The sequence below is a fragment of the Esox lucius genome, chromosome 7 (genome assembly GCF_011004845.1).
Source record: "Esox lucius isolate fEsoLuc1 chromosome 7, fEsoLuc1.pri, whole genome shotgun sequence".
In the NCBI taxonomy this organism is placed as follows: Eukaryota; Metazoa; Chordata; class Actinopteri; order Esociformes; family Esocidae; genus Esox; species Esox lucius.
Window position 1 is genome coordinate 18,140,785 of NC_047575.1, and position 18,438 is coordinate 18,159,222.

The 18,438-nt window shown below is 39.4% G+C and overlaps 1 protein-coding gene across 1 annotated transcript; it reads left to right on the forward strand.

Moving 5' to 3' along the window:
• The first annotated feature begins 2,113 nt into the window (after positions 1–2,113).
• On the forward strand, positions 2,114–18,438 carry eda2r (ectodysplasin A2 receptor). Its single transcript, XM_010895442.5, has 7 exons — positions 2,114–2,293; positions 2,841–2,940; positions 14,871–15,049; positions 15,223–15,311; positions 15,633–15,794; positions 15,993–16,094; positions 16,261–18,438. Exons 2-7 carry the CDS (start codon positions 2,857–2,859, stop codon positions 16,734–16,736), a joined length of 1,092 nt encoding a protein of 363 aa, XP_010893744.2. The 5' UTR covers positions 2,114–2,293; positions 2,841–2,856; the 3' UTR covers positions 16,737–18,438.

Here is an 18,438-nt window from a genome sequence, read left to right on the forward strand (position 1 = left end):
CTCAACCCTATATCGTGATTAATTCCATATAACGTTTCATCTTGAAGGCAGCCCCAAGTTACAGCTATCTAACAAATAGTTGCCTAATCTTCAAAAACATTTCCTGTAGGAGTTGTTCAGTGCAGCTCTTCTAGGCTGTGTTGTTCAGTGCATTTCACAAATAAACCTTGAAACTTCTATAACAGGAGGTAGGCCTATCGCCTATCTTTGTTCTGAGAAAGATGCGTCCAGTAGATAACTAAATCACATTTAAACGGGCCGGATAATGTTATCGTAGATACACTGTTTTTACCGATTAAACAAGCGCTTCATCAGTCACTTAACTGGTTATGCGCGTCCACCTTTGCTCGCATGATGATCACACACACAACTGAGGCGCTTGATTGTTATTTTGGTTCAAATAACGATGTTTTTAAGACATTAAATTTTTTTAAAAATCAAGCATGCGACGTGTCATAATTTTGCGCACCTATTATTTTTCAATTGAAGTAATCCAAAAGTAATGATTATATTTTTTCAAAAGTATCTGTAATCCGATTACAATATTTTAGTTGGTAATTTAACAGATTACAGTTAATCCGTTGTTTACTCCCCAACTCTGGCAATGCAATGATGTGCAACTAGTGCAGAGTTCCATTAGAAATGAATGAACGTCCAGTGTACCAGAGCAATGACGCTGCAGGTGTGATTGAGACTGTACTCTCCATGCTGCCTGATTATTTCTGTTGCGATATGGCACCTGGATTGTGATGATTAATAAATTACTTTATATTTAAATGAGAGTTTTGTTCACAAAAATCCATACACATTTACACTTACGCCTTGTACTTCAATTCTCAAACATTTATGCATGCATCATCAGGGTATGCGCGCAACATAAGTTTCAATTTCACCCATACCACTTCCGCCAAGTGGATCCGCATACAACTTGATGCATACTTTACATAAATCCAACTCATGTAACAAACAGAACTGCCTCTGCAATTAAATGACGCACAGCTAGCGCAGTATTCCATTAGAAATTAATGAACTTCCAGTGCACATGGAGCGCATGGACGCTTCAGGTGTGATTGAGGCTTTAATCACACCTGTAGTGCCAATTCAATCTGGTGCACCTGTGGTTTGTTCATTTCCAATTAAATGCTAGGCTTCTCTTTCAGTGTTGCCTTGCTGAGTCAGTTGCAGAACGTTCTGTGTGAAGCATGCTTTGGATTTATCCAATGTATGCATAACATTGTATGCGAAATCGTTTTGGCAGAAGGGATAACAATGAGTGAAATTTGAAATTGTGTTGCACTCATACCCAAATGATGCATGCATATACACTTGAGGAATGACGCTGTAGGTGTGATTGAGGGGCTGCAAAGTCACATTGCATTTTCCATTGAGTTCTGTCTCACATTTACTTTCATACTGAAACCCCCAAAGTGCTTTACAACACTGCCTCTTTTCTACTTTTCAAATTGCATTGAAACACGCTCCAAACATTTTTTTATAATTTCATCACGCAATTGTGGCAAATTGGGTGTAAACTACTTTGAGTGAAATATAAAATGTCTCCATAAATGTTTTCTCTAACATTAACTCTGTCAAAGTTCTGAAGGATCTGAAGGGCCATGTTATTTTTGCAGGGTTGGGGGGGAGTTGAACATTTATAATTTTGTAACATTTACAACACATGGCTGTTTTATTTACCTAAATATACGGTTTATTAATCCAGTTGGTAAATTTAATGAAAAATTTAATAGCTGATATGGTCTATCAACATTTATATTTCAAATGTTGTTAATGTTAAGAACAATATTTGTGTAAACATATTGCAATTGTTCTGAACATTTTTTTGATTATTTGATTTAGTGACAATTAGGCTACTCCATCGTATATACCTATTACACATGTTAGATAGGATAATAGTAGGCCTACTACACAGACGCTCAATACTATTGACTTGCAGGTAGTGACGAGCAGACCAAGCCAGACTATAAACTAAATAATAGTTTATAGTCTGGCCATGTGTTTATTATCTGTAATGAACGAATATACCAGAACCGGTACAACAAATGTGCGGGGCATAAGTGATAACCGCACACACAACTTCCAACGGTTCTTAATCAGTGCGCAATGCGCATTTGTGATTGTTTAGCCTCTTATTTGCAGCTTCCGAGGCATGTCAGGGCATGTCCAGTTCCGATGTAGTGTCACTGCTTAGGCTTTCGAAAGCGTACAGAAGGACATAGCTTCGCAAAGACGACTAAAAAAGATGCCCTTTTATTTGCCAAACGTCAGGATCAAGGTATTGTAACAGTGTTATACTAATCTTTTCATGTTGTACTCAGCGTTGAAAGTGTCTCACTTTTTATTAGCGTGTTATGTGGTGAAGGTTGTCTTTCAATTTATGAATGAGCGATCCAACAGTAGTGTTAATGCTTCGGGATACAGTATTTCATAATACCATGTAATAGTCTGCCATTCATAATAGCACTGTTTTAAGTTAAATTAAGACGAACTATGCTAAAAAGTCTATCTATTATTTTGTGAATATTTTTGTCTTACTTTGTAGCCTATTCCTCAAGAACATGATTTAATCGGGAGCCTAACAGATTTCATTTTAAGACATTCTTTGACAAAAACTCAATATCCTTGTTTTTGTGTAACTTTATGGACATAACTGATAGTATGTACAATGTTTCTATATCCACACGCAATAGGCTATATTTAATTAAACATTCAGTGGCTAAAATGACTTTATGCATTGTATCCACTGCTCTCAATTAGCATGATTAATAACACCAATACAAATGATTAAGCTCTAAATTATAAAACGGATTTTCCTTTTTTAGAAGTTACAATACTGCCATGGATTGTTCTGAAAACCAGTACTACTTGAATGGAGTCTGTCACCCTTGTCTGAAATGTGGACCGGGAAAAGAGTTATCGGAGGTGGGTATTACTATAGATAAATATTGGATTCCTCCAAAATTATTGGTTCCTTTGATGAATATCAGGAAGAATAGTATATAAAATGAATAACTAACAACATAGTTTTCAAAAAAGGGGATCCTGTGTAAAATGTAAAGAAAAACAGAATGCAGTGATGTGCAAATCATTTAAACCCTGTATTCATTAGAAAATAGTACAAAGAGAACAAAACAAATGTTAATTGTTTCTTGAAAAATATATGCCCACTTTGAATTTGATGGATGCAAATGTTTAAAAAAAGTTTGGGCAGGGGCAACAAAAGACTGGAAAAGTTGTGTAATGCTAAAAAAAAACAACATAGTGGGACATCTCACAACAAATTAGGTCAATTGGCAACAGGTCAGTAATATTTTTCGGTATAAAAAGAACATCCCAGAGAGGATGAGTGTTTCATAAGTAAAGGTGGGGAGGGGTTCACCACTCAGTGAAAGAAAATAACAAACAAGAAAAACACTTTTTTCACTCCTTGACTAATGAGAAAAATAAATTTTTCTATAGAATATATTTTTCTAATATCTGATCGGCTGGTTCAACAATACTGTATTAAACTCAGCACATAGTCTAGTCAGTTTGTCTAATCAGTTGTTAGTGTTACTGGTTTTGCATTCCGAAATGAATACATTTGCTTCTTTTAGAGTTACATATCTTATTATTATTTCTATTTTGTTTTCGGGGCATATTTCTTGTGGTTTGTTGTGTGCAGTATTGCAGACAAGAGGGCTTTGATATTTATTGACAATGTTGCCGGATTGGGTAGTTTCCTGTTAATTAGGCAATTTTTATTAGATGGTGCGGACAAAAAAATGGGCTTAGGTGGGTCGATTTACAGATAGGGTTGTAAAAAAAAAAAAGCTTTTGGGCGGCATTTTTGTGGAGTCCGGGGGTGATTTTTCGGGTTACAGTCAAAGAAATCTGGCAACCCTGGTTATTGACTTGGGCAACTCTGCCACACCTGTGTGTCTAGCTAGGTATTAGATTGCTTGCTATGTACATAGACTGATTGTGGTTGATTATAAGTGGGTTACTGGCATAGACATTTCATTAGGAATATGTACTGATTTCTTTGTCCCAAAGCCACTTAGCACCTCTGCTGATGTTGGAATGTTTGCTTCCTTGCTTCTCACCCCAGCACATCACTTTTAGCTTGTCTCCTCCCTTGCTTCCACCATGTTACAGAACCGGCATAGTTGTTCAAGCATGGGCTGAACACAAGCGCACCCTCGCAGCCCATTCTTAAATCATTCCTAAAGGTCTATGTGGTCAAACCCCTCGTGCATTTAACCCCACCTGGTATGGTAAAAGACCATTGCTCGAGTAATCAGTCAACCTGGATGCACAAAATGATGGAGGTGTAATTTTTACAAAGAGAGGGTTAACAAATTGGAAGAATGCGCTAAGGAATGAGTTTCTAGACAAATGTTGGGAATGTTTAAAGTGTTTAAGAATCGCTAAAGTAAGGAGAATCACAACAATATATGCTGTATATTTTTTAAGTTAATTTATAACTATACAAAATATACACCTCCTCCTAAGTGGGGAGGTGTCTTGTTGAAATATTAAAAACGGTAAAAACATTTTATAAGGTTCTAACATTTTTTTACATCTAATGTATATCAAGCATTTAAGATAAAGTCTGCCATAATTATAATATTGTCCTACAAAGAGGAGGTTGGTAAAAATGTCATTGTAGGCCCTATTTGTTATACTTTTAAGATATCCTTTCATTCTTTTAATGATCAGAAAATATGAATTAATGTTTAGGCTAGATCATGTCATGAAACTGGGCATCATTGAAACTTTTTCCAGTAGACAATACTTAAAGGAATTAGGGGAAAGCTGCCAATAGCCCTATATATTACATCACATACTATGTAATGGATAGAAAACCATCCTGCACCCCAACATTTCCCAATGCCCCCTCAATCAAAGCAGTCTAGAATTTGTCCTGTCCTGTGGTCTGACAAATAAAATTAGAAATAATTTTTGGGAATCATGGACACAGCATCCCCTCCTTGAACTGCCACCTTAACGTGGTGGAGGGGTTTGAGTAACCGAGTGACCCTAGGAGCTATGTTGTCTGGGGCTATATGCCCCTGGTAGGGTCTCCCAAGGCAAACAGGTCCTAGGCGACGGGTCAGTCTAAGAGCGGTTCAAAAACCCCTTAATGATGAAAAAGAATTTGTGTCCTGTGACGTCGCCCGGCATGGCGCAGCCGGGGCCCCACCCTGGAGCCAGGCCCGGGGTTGGGGCTTGTTCGTGAGCGCCTGGTGGCCGGGCCTTTCCCCATGGGGCCCGGCCCGTAGGCACTGTTGTTTGTGCCTACGGGCCGAACGGCAGTGCAGAGTACCCGACCTTCTTTGAGTCTCTGGGAGGGGTGCTGGAAAGTGCTCCGACTGGGGACTCTATCGTTCTACTGGGGGACTTCAACGCCCACGTGGGCAACGACAGTGACACCTGGAGGGGCGTGATTGGGAGGAACGGCCCCCCTGATCTGAACCCGAGCGGTGTTCAGTTCTTGGACTTCTGTGCTAGTCACAGTTTGTCCATAACGAACACCATGTTCAAGCATAAGGGTGTCCATCAGTGCACGTGGCACCAGGACACCCTAGGCCGCAGGTCGATGATCGACTTTGTTGTCGTTTCATCTGACCTGCGGCCGTATGTCTTGGACGCTCGGGTGAAGAGAGGGGCGGAGCTGTCAACTGATCACCACCTGGTTGTGAGTTGGATCCGATGGCGGGGGAGGAAGCTGGACAGACTCGGCAGGCCCAAGCGTACTGTAAGGGTCTGCTGGGAACGTCTGGCAGAGTCTCCTGTCAGAGAGATCTTTAACTCCCACCTCCGGCAGAGCTTCGACTGGATCCCGAGGGAGGCTGGAGATATTGAGTCCAAGTGGACCATGTTCTCCACCGCCATTGTCGAAGCGGCCGCTCTGAGCTGTGGCCGTAAGGTCTCCGGTGCCTGTCGAGGCGGCAATCCCCGAACCCGGTGGTGGACACCGGAAGTAAGGGATGCCGTCAAGCTGAAGAAGGAGTCCTATCAGGCCTGGTTGGCTTGTGGGACTCCTGAGGCAGCTGACGGGTACCGACAGGCCAAGCGGACTGCAGCCCGGGTGGTTGTGGAGGCAAAAACTCGGGCCTGGGAGGAGTTCGGTGAGGCCATGGAGAAGGACTATCGGCTGGCCTCGAAGAGATTCTGGCAAACCATCCGGCGCCTCAGGAGAGGGAAACAGTGCCCTACCAACGCTGTTTACAGTAGAGGTGGGCAGCTGTGGACCTCAACTGGGGATGTCGTCAGGCAGTGGAAGGAGTACTTCGAGGACTCCGGCAGGGCTGCCCTTTGTCACTGGTTCTGTTCGTAATTTTTATGGACAGAATTTCTAGGCGCAGACAGGGGCCGGAGGGTGTCAGGTTTGGGGACCACACGATTTCGTCTCTGCTCTTTGCGGATGATGTTGTCATGTTGGCCCCTTCAAGCCAGGACCTTCAGCATGCACTTGGACGGTTTGCAGCCGAGTGTGAAGCGGTGGGGATGAAAATCAGTACCTCCAAATCCGAGGCCATGGTCCTCAGTCGGAAAAGGGTGGCTTGCCCACTTCAGGTTGGTGGAGAGTGCCTGCCTCAAGTGGAGGAGTTTAAGTATCTAGGGGTCCTGTTCACGAGTGAGGGAAGGAAGGAACGGGAGATTGACAGACGGATCGGTGCAGCTTCTGCAGTAATTCGGTTGATGTATCGGTCTGTCGTGGTGAAGAAAGAGCTGGGCCGCAAGGCAAAGCTCTCGATTTACCAGTCAATCTACGTTCCTAGTCTCACCTATGGTCATGAGCTTTGGGTCATGACCGAAAGGACAAGATCCCGGATATAGGTGGCCGAAATGAGCTTTCTCCGCAGGGTGGCTGGGCGATCCCTTAGGGTGAGAAGCTCGGTCACCCGGGAGGAGCTCAGAGTAGAGCCGCTGCTCCTCCACATCGAGAGGGGTCAGCTGAGGTGGCTTGGGCATCTGTTTCGGATGCCTCCGGAACGCCTTCCTGGGAAGGTGTTCCGGTCCCGTCCCACCGGGAGGAGACCTCGGGGAAGACCTAGGACACGCTGGAGGGACTATGTCTCCCGGCTGGCCTGGGAACGCCTCTGTGTCCCCCCGGAAGAGCTGGAGGAAGTGTCTGGGGAGAGGGAAGTCTGGGCATCCCTGCTTAGACTGCTGCCCCCGCGACCCAGCCCCGGATAAGCGGAAGAAGATGACATGACGATGGACACAGCATCCTCAGGACTAAAGAGGAGAGGGACCATCTGGCTTCTTATCAGGACACATTTCAAAATCCAGCATCTGTGATGGTATGGGGGTGCATTAGTGTTGCACATTTGTGGAGGCACCATTAATGCTGAACAATATAGCCAGGTTTTGGAGCAACATATGCTGCCATCCAGACAATGTCTTTTTCAGGGAAGGCCTTGCTTATTTCAGCAAGACAATGCCAAACCATTTTCTGCATATTTGCAAACAATAACATTTCTCAGTTTCAACATTTGATATGTTGTCTTTGTACTATTTTCAATTAAATATAGGGATAAATGATTTGCATAATGCGTTCTGTTTTTATTAGCATTTTGCACAGCGTCCCAACTTTTTTTGGAAACAGGGTTGTATACTAATATTTTTTTTATTTTGATAATTAGTACTTTTATATTAGTTGTCAAAATTTTTATCAATCTTGTTTTCAATACTTTGTATAGGATCCAACACTTGGTAATACAACAGCACTGTCAGAGTCTTCTTTCAATTATTTTCTTGATGTTACATGTGGCCTCATGTATAAACAAACTCTGACAGATATTCACCACCACTATGAAATAAGTGTATATAAAGGGAAATATATAATTTAAATGTTTAAAAAAACATGTAACATTTAATGGTGTATTTCTACATTTAATGATTTATTTCAGTTTCATATTTCACAATTTATTTATTTCATGGCTGTAGTCGTTGTGGAATCTGTCATTGAATCTGTCACTTTCACCCATCAATGCTGGAAGGACGGACTCTACCGAATACTGTTTTTTGATTGGTGAAATTACTTAATTGCCAGGGTTGGCATGTCCACTAGAAGCGACATTGGGCTTCTTTTTTTTTTCAGAAAGTTGCATGGAATTATTATCTGTCGTGGGTTGCTTTTTTTGAGCTTGTGTATTCTTTTGACCGTGAGGCACACTAAAACTTAGAACGAGTTTATAAAAGTCTAGCCCAAGTTACTGTCTAGCCCAGTTCCCGACTACACATCTATAGGGCTACAACCGGCTACCAGCTGTGATTGTGTCCCCTCCCCAAATTAGTTCAATAGTAGAGATTCAATAAATTCACTTTCGTTTGCAAACAACGGCAAATACATTTGCGTAAGCTTTGTATTCGCCATCAGTGTGTCTGCAACCATTATGAAAATATAGTACCTGGTGAAAGACAGGTAATTATGATGTAATTATGATGTAATTATAATGTAATTATGATGTAATTATAATGTAATTATAATGTAATTATAATGTAATTATAATGTATTCGGAGGTATTCACCACCGTTAGAGTAGCCGGCTCTCTCTCATACTTAAATAGTACACCTACTTAAGTGTGTCCAAAAAGGCATTGCTTTTTGGGGCATCTTCTGTAGCACCAAAATATTTGTTTTGGGCTTCATTTGACAGTCTGGGTTGCTTGTTTCTTCTGCGACATCTGGCAACACTGTGGTGCTTAGGCATCAACATGGGTGCACTGGATGACTTGGTGAGAAAAATGCTTTCTACTGCGTATGAAATTGAAACTGCCAGGGCTAGCAACATTGCAATCGGAGCCCTCTGTGTGTGACATACTCCGTTGTCAAAGTTCTTGAATTTTTTCTAATACAATATAATCGATTTCCTGGTCTGACAGGGACTCCAGCATTGCAACCTCTTCGACAATTTCTTCAATTTTATCTCTTAAGAATGTAATATCTTTGGCAGTTTCAATTTCATCTGCAGTAGAAAGCATTTGATGGCTAAGTACCACAGAATGAAGTCAATGCACCAATCAAAAAACAGTATTTGGTAGCGCCCGCCCTTCCAACTTTGATGGGTGAAAGTGACAGATTCAATGACGGATTCAATAATGACAGATATCACAACGACTGCAACCATGAAATGAATTAATCATGAAATATGAAATAGTGAAATAAATTATTAAATGGAGAAAGACAGCATTAAATATGTTACATGCTTTCTATGCATTATTTTATAATTTTAATGATATATTTCCCTTTTTATTTAATTACTTCATGGTGTATGTATTTATTTAATAAAGTCCTTAAAATTCCTCCATAGATACAATCCCATCGCAAATTAGTCATTGGTTATTCATTCTACTAAAATCTTGTATACTGAGACAGTTCAGGGGCATGATAACTAGGACAGAAATAATGAAAAAAAGCTTCCACTCCCACCATGCTTGGAATTTCGTCATTTTAGGGGCAAGGCCATTTGGCCTTTGGTGTCACAAAAATGTCTAGGGCACCAAGGCCGCATGCCAGGGCACAAAGGCCATTGAGTGAAATAGGAGGATATGGAGCTTAAAAAATAACCAACTTTAATTGCTGATAAGAAACAAAACACATTAACGTTTTACAGTATCGTACTTTGAATAATAACTAATTATAAATGATATGGTCTTTCCACATTAAAAGTTCAATTATCATGTTTTAATCCTTAAAATTACATCTGCTCCTCCTTCAAAAAAAAAAAATTATTCTGGAATTTGTTTCATTCCATGCATTCACATGACGACAACAAACAGGAAATGGTATTGACAGTTAAGTAACTCTAAGGCTAGCTAGCCAGAAGGCTAGCATTACCTCAGTTACACAAATGTAAACCGTATCCTTTAACATCACAATCACCGGCGCTAATGAGTACAACCTAAATAAACAAATGTAGTGACTTATTTGTGCGCGGGGGCATGTAATTTTCATTTTTTATCTTTCACCACAAATGCTGCCATGTCTAGTGATACCAAACCTGACATCATAGATATGAAGCATATATAGAAGGGACATATAGTTCTATCTGATGTCTCAATAGCTCCGCCATCTTACCTGGGACCAGTTCAGTAAAGTCAAGCCATTGAACACTAGTCATGGTGTTATTGTGTGCAACAGTAAAAGTTGGTCCAGAAAAAGGATAAACAATACAAAGGAGGTGGGAAACATTGTTCACATATCAGTAATTAGTGTAGAAATGTATGATAACCATAGGTGATTTTGTCCCCGCCACTTTTTGAAAGCATTTGGTTAAAATGCTCTGAAAAATCAAGCGAACCAATAATTGTTAAAGGTTTATTTGCACAAAATAAAACATGCAATGCAGTTTAGATATAGAAAGAAACGTAACTTAAGAAAAAAGTAACTTAAACAAAATTGCTTACCATGTTGTCAACTATCCGATATTCCGATTCTCAAATACATTTAAGTGAGTGATTTTGGTCTTTAATAAATAATCTTGATCTATAACGTGAGGTGGGTGCTGCAATGTTGTCCTTTCAGTTGGATTTAGAGCATGTAATTCATCAGTTTCTCCCGAAATACATACAAGAAAGTGGCCAGTGAACTGTGAGAAGAATAGAGTAAACTGATGAATTCCACCTATGTTTGTCTGATATGAATAACACTTCGGCAAATTATATTTGAATAGATTGTTATTGCTGCTTCCACAGCCATCAGTGTGTTTTACTCGTGCTTATGTGTATTGAAATGTCTGAAACCTAAAATAAACATTATGAGGTTGAAAACATAGTTGTGATATATGACAGCGCTGAACGCGTCCGACTCTGGCCAGCCGACGTGCGAAAGCACAGTTTGAATCTGACAGTTAAGCGACATCACTGAACATTCTAAATACAATGTGGGACCGTACTCTCAGGGGCACAGAAGCAAAAATCCCATATATGCGACCATAAAAAATCCCATATTTATGCTGAATATTTTCGTGTTGTTGACTGGCCTACGCTATGCCCATTTTTGATGTGCGGCGCCGTTATTCAATATTTTTCCCGTCCTGCTGTAATGTTTTTTTCATCTGATCTTTTGTCCCCACCACTTTTCAACACAAACTGACGCCCCTGATGATAACATACTTAACTTTACATACCATGTTTTAATCAATGAACAAGAAAGCTAATCCAGCCTAACCGTAGCTGTTGAGCTACATAACTTAACGGTATCAGCTAGCTTGCTACAGTAAAGTATGAATGAATGTTGCACAACCTATGTGAAATGGTTCGTTTTCATCATAAAAAGTAATTACTGTATATAATCAGCAGATGGCAATGTTGGGGAGCTTTTGTCCAAAAAAGTAGCCTTGTTTCTCCTATTTCCGCATTCCGACTACTATGCCACTACTATGCCACTGCTACCTACCAAATTGGGTGAGCTAGCTTGCTCCAATTAGCGTACTGTTACTAAAATAGGGATTTCTGCAATGAAATGAAATGATAATATTTATATGTACATACAAACACATACACATGTATTATAATTTAAAATCACAGTTAATTGATTTGGAAATCTTTGGAAATAAATATACATTTGCACTATATTTAAAGTACTATCCTGTATTAGACCATAGCCATTTTGTACTCTTAAATTAATGAATTATTGAAAATTATTTCAAATCAAATTGTCTGTTAATCTTCTAAAATGTACAATCGTTTTATGCATTATGCTATGCACGACAGTGGCTGTATATATATATATATATATATATATATATATATATATATATATATATTATTAAGGAAATGTAACTGTTATAAGAACTGAAATGCCACTTCTACCAGGCTAACGACGCCACTGCTTTAGGATGAATGGGTAGGTGAAGCAGAGAAAGTGAAGTTTGGGGAACACATTCCTTTTGCCGGACCTCATAAGTGGAGCCGGTCAAGAAGAGCCTCTTATTGAGTGAGTGTCTGAGGGTTCAGATCTCCTCGCAGGGGAAGCGAAGTACGCATTGTGAATTATTCCGTTTTGACGATAACTTCGCTGGCTAAACCTGAAACTGTATACGGTTATATTCCGACGGTTTCTGGCACGGAAATGTTCATCTTCTGTCTCACTAGCAATTTCTCAATTCTTATGATTATTCCTAGGTAGTTAGTAGATACTATTATTGGCTAATAAGCTGTTAAAACAGCCAGTGGCAAAAGCAATACAGTTCATAGACGCTATGGTAAAATAAGAAACTTTAGTCAGTTTAACACAATCCTCAATGGAGTCTAGCGACTGATGAAACATGTAATGCTGTGGCATAGTGGTTAAAGACAGTGCCTCTCGTGGAAGACCTAAGTTTGAATCTATTGAGAGCAATATAATTTATTAATATTTTCTTGTAGATTCCACGATTCTCTTGTCTTTTCACTTGATGAAAATGTTAGTTATCGTCGTCTTTTTTGATAGTTATTGTATAAACGTCATTCACCAATGAAAGAAAAAAATATGTTGTTTTGCCATGAAAGAAAATAATACTTTCTTATGCCATGAAATTAAAAAACTTTGGCAGACTCGCTAGCAATTGCTAAATTCTTAAGACTATTCCAGTTAGTTAGTAGATACCAGTAAAGCTTATTACTGGCTAATACACTGTTCAAACGGCCAATGGCAAACAAATGCATCCTTGCTAATATTGTTAATTTGTAGGTTAGGTAGGTGAGTTTTGGTTCAATAAAATTTGTCTTTGACTGAATGCATTGTTCAGGAGCTAATACACAACCATTTTCTTTTGAATTTTGAACTTTGAAATGTGAAATGATAGGTGAAGAATGATTATTGTGAATGACACTCATTGTGGGCTATTTTGAAATGAGGTAACTTTGTGATTGAGAAAAATATAAAATGATCTAGGAAAATATGTTTTAGGCATAAGCAGACATCACAACTAGTGGATTAATTGTATGGTATTCAAAATCAAACTGATTTAGAAATTGTCATTCATGTTTTCTTCTTTCGCACCTTAAAAAAACACCAGAGACCTGTCCATTCAAAGGCTTAAAATGATCATGTTAGATGAAAGGTTACTTATGAACCAACTTGGTTTCCAAATAAGCGTGTATGAGATAATGTTATGTGTGTTGCCAAACTGTCAGTAATGATATGATTGAAAGAAAAGCAACGCTGATCTTCAATCAAATATTTTTTTTACATATTTTACTTTAAAGATGTATATACTTTGTGTGTGTGTGTGCATTACCTAATTTAGATAACCCAGTGAACTAGGAAGCCATGGAACACCACACTGTACTTTCTTACATTGTAGATCAATTTTAAGAATGTTAATGCAGATTTTCTTTTCTTCATAATGGTTGCCACTCATTTTGATACCCATATTTTTGCTCTCTGTTCCCCTGTTTTAAATTAAACAATTACTCTAAGGTTAAATTATAGATTCTAAGCTTTAACTTATTTGTGTAAAGTATTTGTGTATATGTTGGTTACACCATTTAGAAATGACAACATTGTTTTATGTAGTCCCCTATTTCAGGGCACCAAAAGTATTGGGACAATTTACTTCACATGTGTTTCTGATTAGTCAGTTGTGTTCTGTTATGTTATTTGTGAAGGCGTAAGACGGTGGTCAATATCTCATTTTAAATGTAGGCTTTGCATTTGCCTTTAGAGTCAACCATTGGTGTCTGTCTACATGAGTACAAAATATATGTTAATTAAAGTCAAGGAAGCCATTAACAGGATTTGTCAGAAACATAGCCAAAACCTTAGGCTTACTGAAAAAACAACATTAAGTAGAATAAAAGCACAGGTAAGCTAAGCATTCGCAACGCCTCCAAATTAATTGGACTTTATCTATTCCAGATTATTACCATAATCATACCGAAATCCTTTTATAAACAATTGGTCTCTATTGTCAGTACATGTAAATGGAACTATATAAAACAAATAGGTAAGTCTAAATCAGAAGAAGGATTGGCTCTGTCAGACTTTATATCCTACTGTTGGTCAAGGCTGTCACATTTTGGCTTGATGATGCTGGCTTGGAATGAAAGGTGACAACTGCCTCTGAATTTATGTCCCCTATCCGTCTTGAAACATTTTGTATTGTCACAATCCTATCATACATAGCCAATCTGCATTTGGAAGCAAATTAAGGCACACTTTGACCATATACAACTGTCACTGTTGTTAGTGATTGCTTTAAACCCTTTCTAATTTGGATATTGATTTCAGTAAATGGGGAGAGTTAGTGATCCACACAATAGGGGATTGATGAACATGCGCTCTTTATAATCCTTCAAAGTAAAATGGAAGGAGGAACTGGGCGCTGAAATATCCTTGTTGGACTGATAGTATAGCCTGGAAAGCATTCAACTCAGTCTCATTCAATCAAAAATTGTGCATTGACTTCACTACTCCTAGATTAAACCACATGTTTCTTTTAATTAAAATTGTAATTAGGTTCAGTGAAAAAAATTGACATATAATGTTCCAATTGTTTTGATCATATTGCTGAGTATACTATTTTATACAGTATGTTTTACTTTTTAACTATTATTAAGTGAGCAGATTATTTTGTAGATGAGGCCTAGGACTGGCTACATAGACACAGATTAATTTCCTTCCCACAGCAGAGTAGTAGCATATGGTTAAACTAAGAAGCAAAGAAAAGTCCCATTTGCATTTTTTTTCAAGTTCACCCTATGCAGAAAGGGAGGTTTGCCCATTACCTCAAATAATCCCAGTGGTCTTTGGAAGGGGACCTTTTTTTCTTTAGATAGCTCTAATCTTCATACCAGTTTCTGCTTTGCAGCTCTTTGTTTAAATGTAAACAGGTCTAATATGCTCTGTATATTTTGTTTTTTGTCCCTGGACAGGACTGTGGTTATGGAAGTGGATGGTCAGCTTATTGCATCCCCTGTAGTGTCAAGACTTATAAAGAGAGTCGCAATTCCCACAACTGCAAATTCTGCCAGTCATGTAAACACATCAACAGGCACCAGAAGTCACCTTGTACCTCTAAGAAAAATGCGGTGTGTGGAGAGTGTTTACCAGGGTTGGTGCTTTACATTATCACACACTTACATATATTAGCTAGAGATCAGTATACTTAAGATGTAACTGTGCTTTTAAGTTGTAAAACCTCATCATCCAGAACATGTGGACATTGTTTTATAAGCTTGTTTACAACTTCCAACTGTTTCCTGCTTTTATTTTATCTGATGGCAGTTTTTACAGTAAGACACGGATGGATGGCTTGCAGGACTTGGAGTGCATTCCGTGTGGTTTCTTCTCTACTTCTGAGCATGAGTGCAGCCGTAAGTCTCAGAAAAACCTGGCCTGTAACTCTGAGAAGGGAAAACAACTTCAGAACCATTCATTATTTTATGAGTCAGTGGTGTACCCAGCTATTATTTATGAAAATTATCATATACTGGAAACTTACTTTGTGATTTTATGTGTGTAATTGTTTGTACAGTGAATCATTTTTTGGGGAGTGAGGAATTTTTATTATTGCTTTATTGACAGAATAGTGCTACATGATTTTTTTTTTAATGGGAGAGTAAAGTCAGGCATTTAAAACATCAAACATCTGTTATGCATGTAAGTATGTGCTTAGCATCTACCTCATTTTGCAGGAAGCAGAGCAATTGATGTGGAAAATGTCTCGAGCCCAGAAGCTCCAGCTCAAAATGTTGCTGTCACCACCATTTCTGTAGCCCTGGTTACCATGGCAATCATCCTCTTCACTGCCTTGTTTATATACTTCAGACATTCCTTACTAAAGAAAGTATTTAAAGGTATTTCATGACTTGCACACTAATCTCTCTTTTAATTAAGTGTTTTTGCATGAAATGTTCACACAATCACTGATGATGCGGTAATAATGTAGGTTCTGTCAGTGTTTTGGAATCCCTTTATAGGAACACACAGGGAACAAGTAATCCTCCTCAAACTGTGCCTCCTCTAGCTGATTAATGATCTTCTCTCTCTGTAAGGTTGTCTGGCTCTTCAAACCAAAAGTCAGAGTGACATGGAGTGTGCCGCATCCCCACTGAAAGGGGTCACACTGAACCTGGAGAAGCAAGGCCAGGACTCAGGTAATTATCAGAGCAGAACAGCACCCACCACAATTTACTGAACAGCACATTATTTATACTCCATCTCATTAGAACAGACATAATGCATGATGAAACAGGCATAATTGACCTATTAACTAATCAGGTTGCGGATGTAACAATCCTCTGATGAACTGTCTCTTCACAGGTACATGTGATAACTCCTCCACTGCAGACAAGTTGGCCAGACTCAAGTCAAATGTTGAGGTGGCTGTCCCTCCAGGGTCCATTCTACACTACCCTGACTTTAAAACTCAGGGCCACAGTTACCTGCCAGAGACCCAGCCACTGGTCTGTAACTCAGCCTGTAGTAACTGCTCCTCTGGGTTTGTCTCTTGGATATCCACTGAGCTGCCCTCAATGAGTAGTAACATGCCATTCATCGTGGAGACCCTGGTGGGTCCAGTAGACAGTGTCTCCAGCAGTGCGGGTTACTGTGCTTCTGAGGTGCTGGAGAGTCTGCATGTCCCGGTAGAGTGCACAGAGCTGGACCTCCAGATCACTGCGTCCTCAGCACAGGACTTCCACAATATCACAGACACCAGACTGTTTGTAATATCCAAGACCCCAGACTTTTTGTTATATCCAAGACAAGTATCAACCTCTCTGGAGATGGGTCAGTAAAAAGACAACTGAGGAGTCCACCTGCGTGCTTGGAGGAGTCAACTGACAGCTGTGGCTGCAGCCATAAACAACCCTGCAATAGCAGTCTGGTAGGGAGTAATGGGGTAATTACCGATAGGAAAGACAGGACTGTGTCACCTGTTCATCTCACACAGAAGACCATTTGGACCATTTGTAGCAGTACATAATTGGAATAAACATTTAGTAGATGTAGCTGCAATCAAATGTTAAAAGCAAATGTTAAAAACAACAGACGCAAACACACACACACAGAGTGAGATGGCTTTTTTCATGTCTGAGTATATAGTCAAAATTTTCTGTCATTTTACACAATCTGTTTACACCATTCATTAAGTACAGGATGTTTCCTTTGATCCATAATATTTGTATATGGAAGAAACAGTTAACCTATAGAAGAAGTGTACCCTACAGAATCATGCAGGGTGGATTATTCTTCAGTTGACTAGATATCTTAAACTTATTTTTAATGCTGGAGAAAATCCAATGGAAACAAAAAGGAAGGATTGTGATTCTCCGACCACTGGACAAACCTAGGCAACACTTATAAAAGGAGTAGTTTTAAGTATGATTTAATTTCTTCATATTTTCTTGGCTAAGAGGTAAACTCCAGTGTACGATGCCTATCTGTTCTATAGGCCACATGGAGAAATGGACAATCATATTGCCAAGAGATTTAGCCACCTGACACTACTGGCTATTCAAGAAGGGGACCAGAGGTTTATCATTATTTTAAGGGCTAGTGCTGAGGTAGTTAAGAGAGCATGAGAGTAGTAGAATTGACCTGGTATGTGGTGCACAAATAATTCAGTTATTTACACAGTCACTATTAGTGAAACATTGAAACAGTAGTAGAAGAATAGTTCACTTCTCATGATAGGTCGTCATACATTTTTATTCAATTACCCATTTACTCAGTTCCCATTGGTCGGTATATCTTCTGTCCAGGTGTCTATCTAGGCAGGCTGCCACAGCCCTTGTTGGATGCTCTAGCTCTAAGGCTGGACTGAACTTTCCCATGAGTACAGAACTACCAGCAGGTGGTGCTGAAAAGGGGCATACCTAATGAGTTGCTGAAAGGTCTGTGTGGGTTTCATCAGGTCTTTTGATACCCTTTCCTCATGCACTCTACTGACAGTACCTGACCTGTTTCACACCTCCTACCCCGTGAAGAGGCTTGACACCTTGCTCTTGCTGTGTGAATATGCAATGCAGAGCCAAACTGAGCACCAGGTCACAGGATGCACATGCTAACCGTTAAGGCTAACAATATGTCTGCCAACACAGCCCAGAGGGCTGACTTTAACAGGCTGTAATGAGTATGTATACTACTGAACTTGGCTTGAAACATGTAACTACTCAAATTCTCAGGTGTAAATGTGTAAATATTTTGTTTTTTTACAAAACAAATTGTATGTGAATGTTAATAGGACTGCATTTCATTTCAAATGATTAAATGTGGTGCATGTTTCAAAAGTTTGTCAGAAGATACGTCTAACCTTTTCTGTATTTACAAACTTTGCCTCAAGATGGCAATGATTTGCAGACATCTCATTCTTGCAGAAACATCACCAATAGCTACACTGGATATAAAGAGTCCACACATCCCACACATGCCAGGTTTTAGTGATGTAAAGGAATGCCTTTCAGCATGACAAAACTTTTTCCACTTTTAATGTGACCT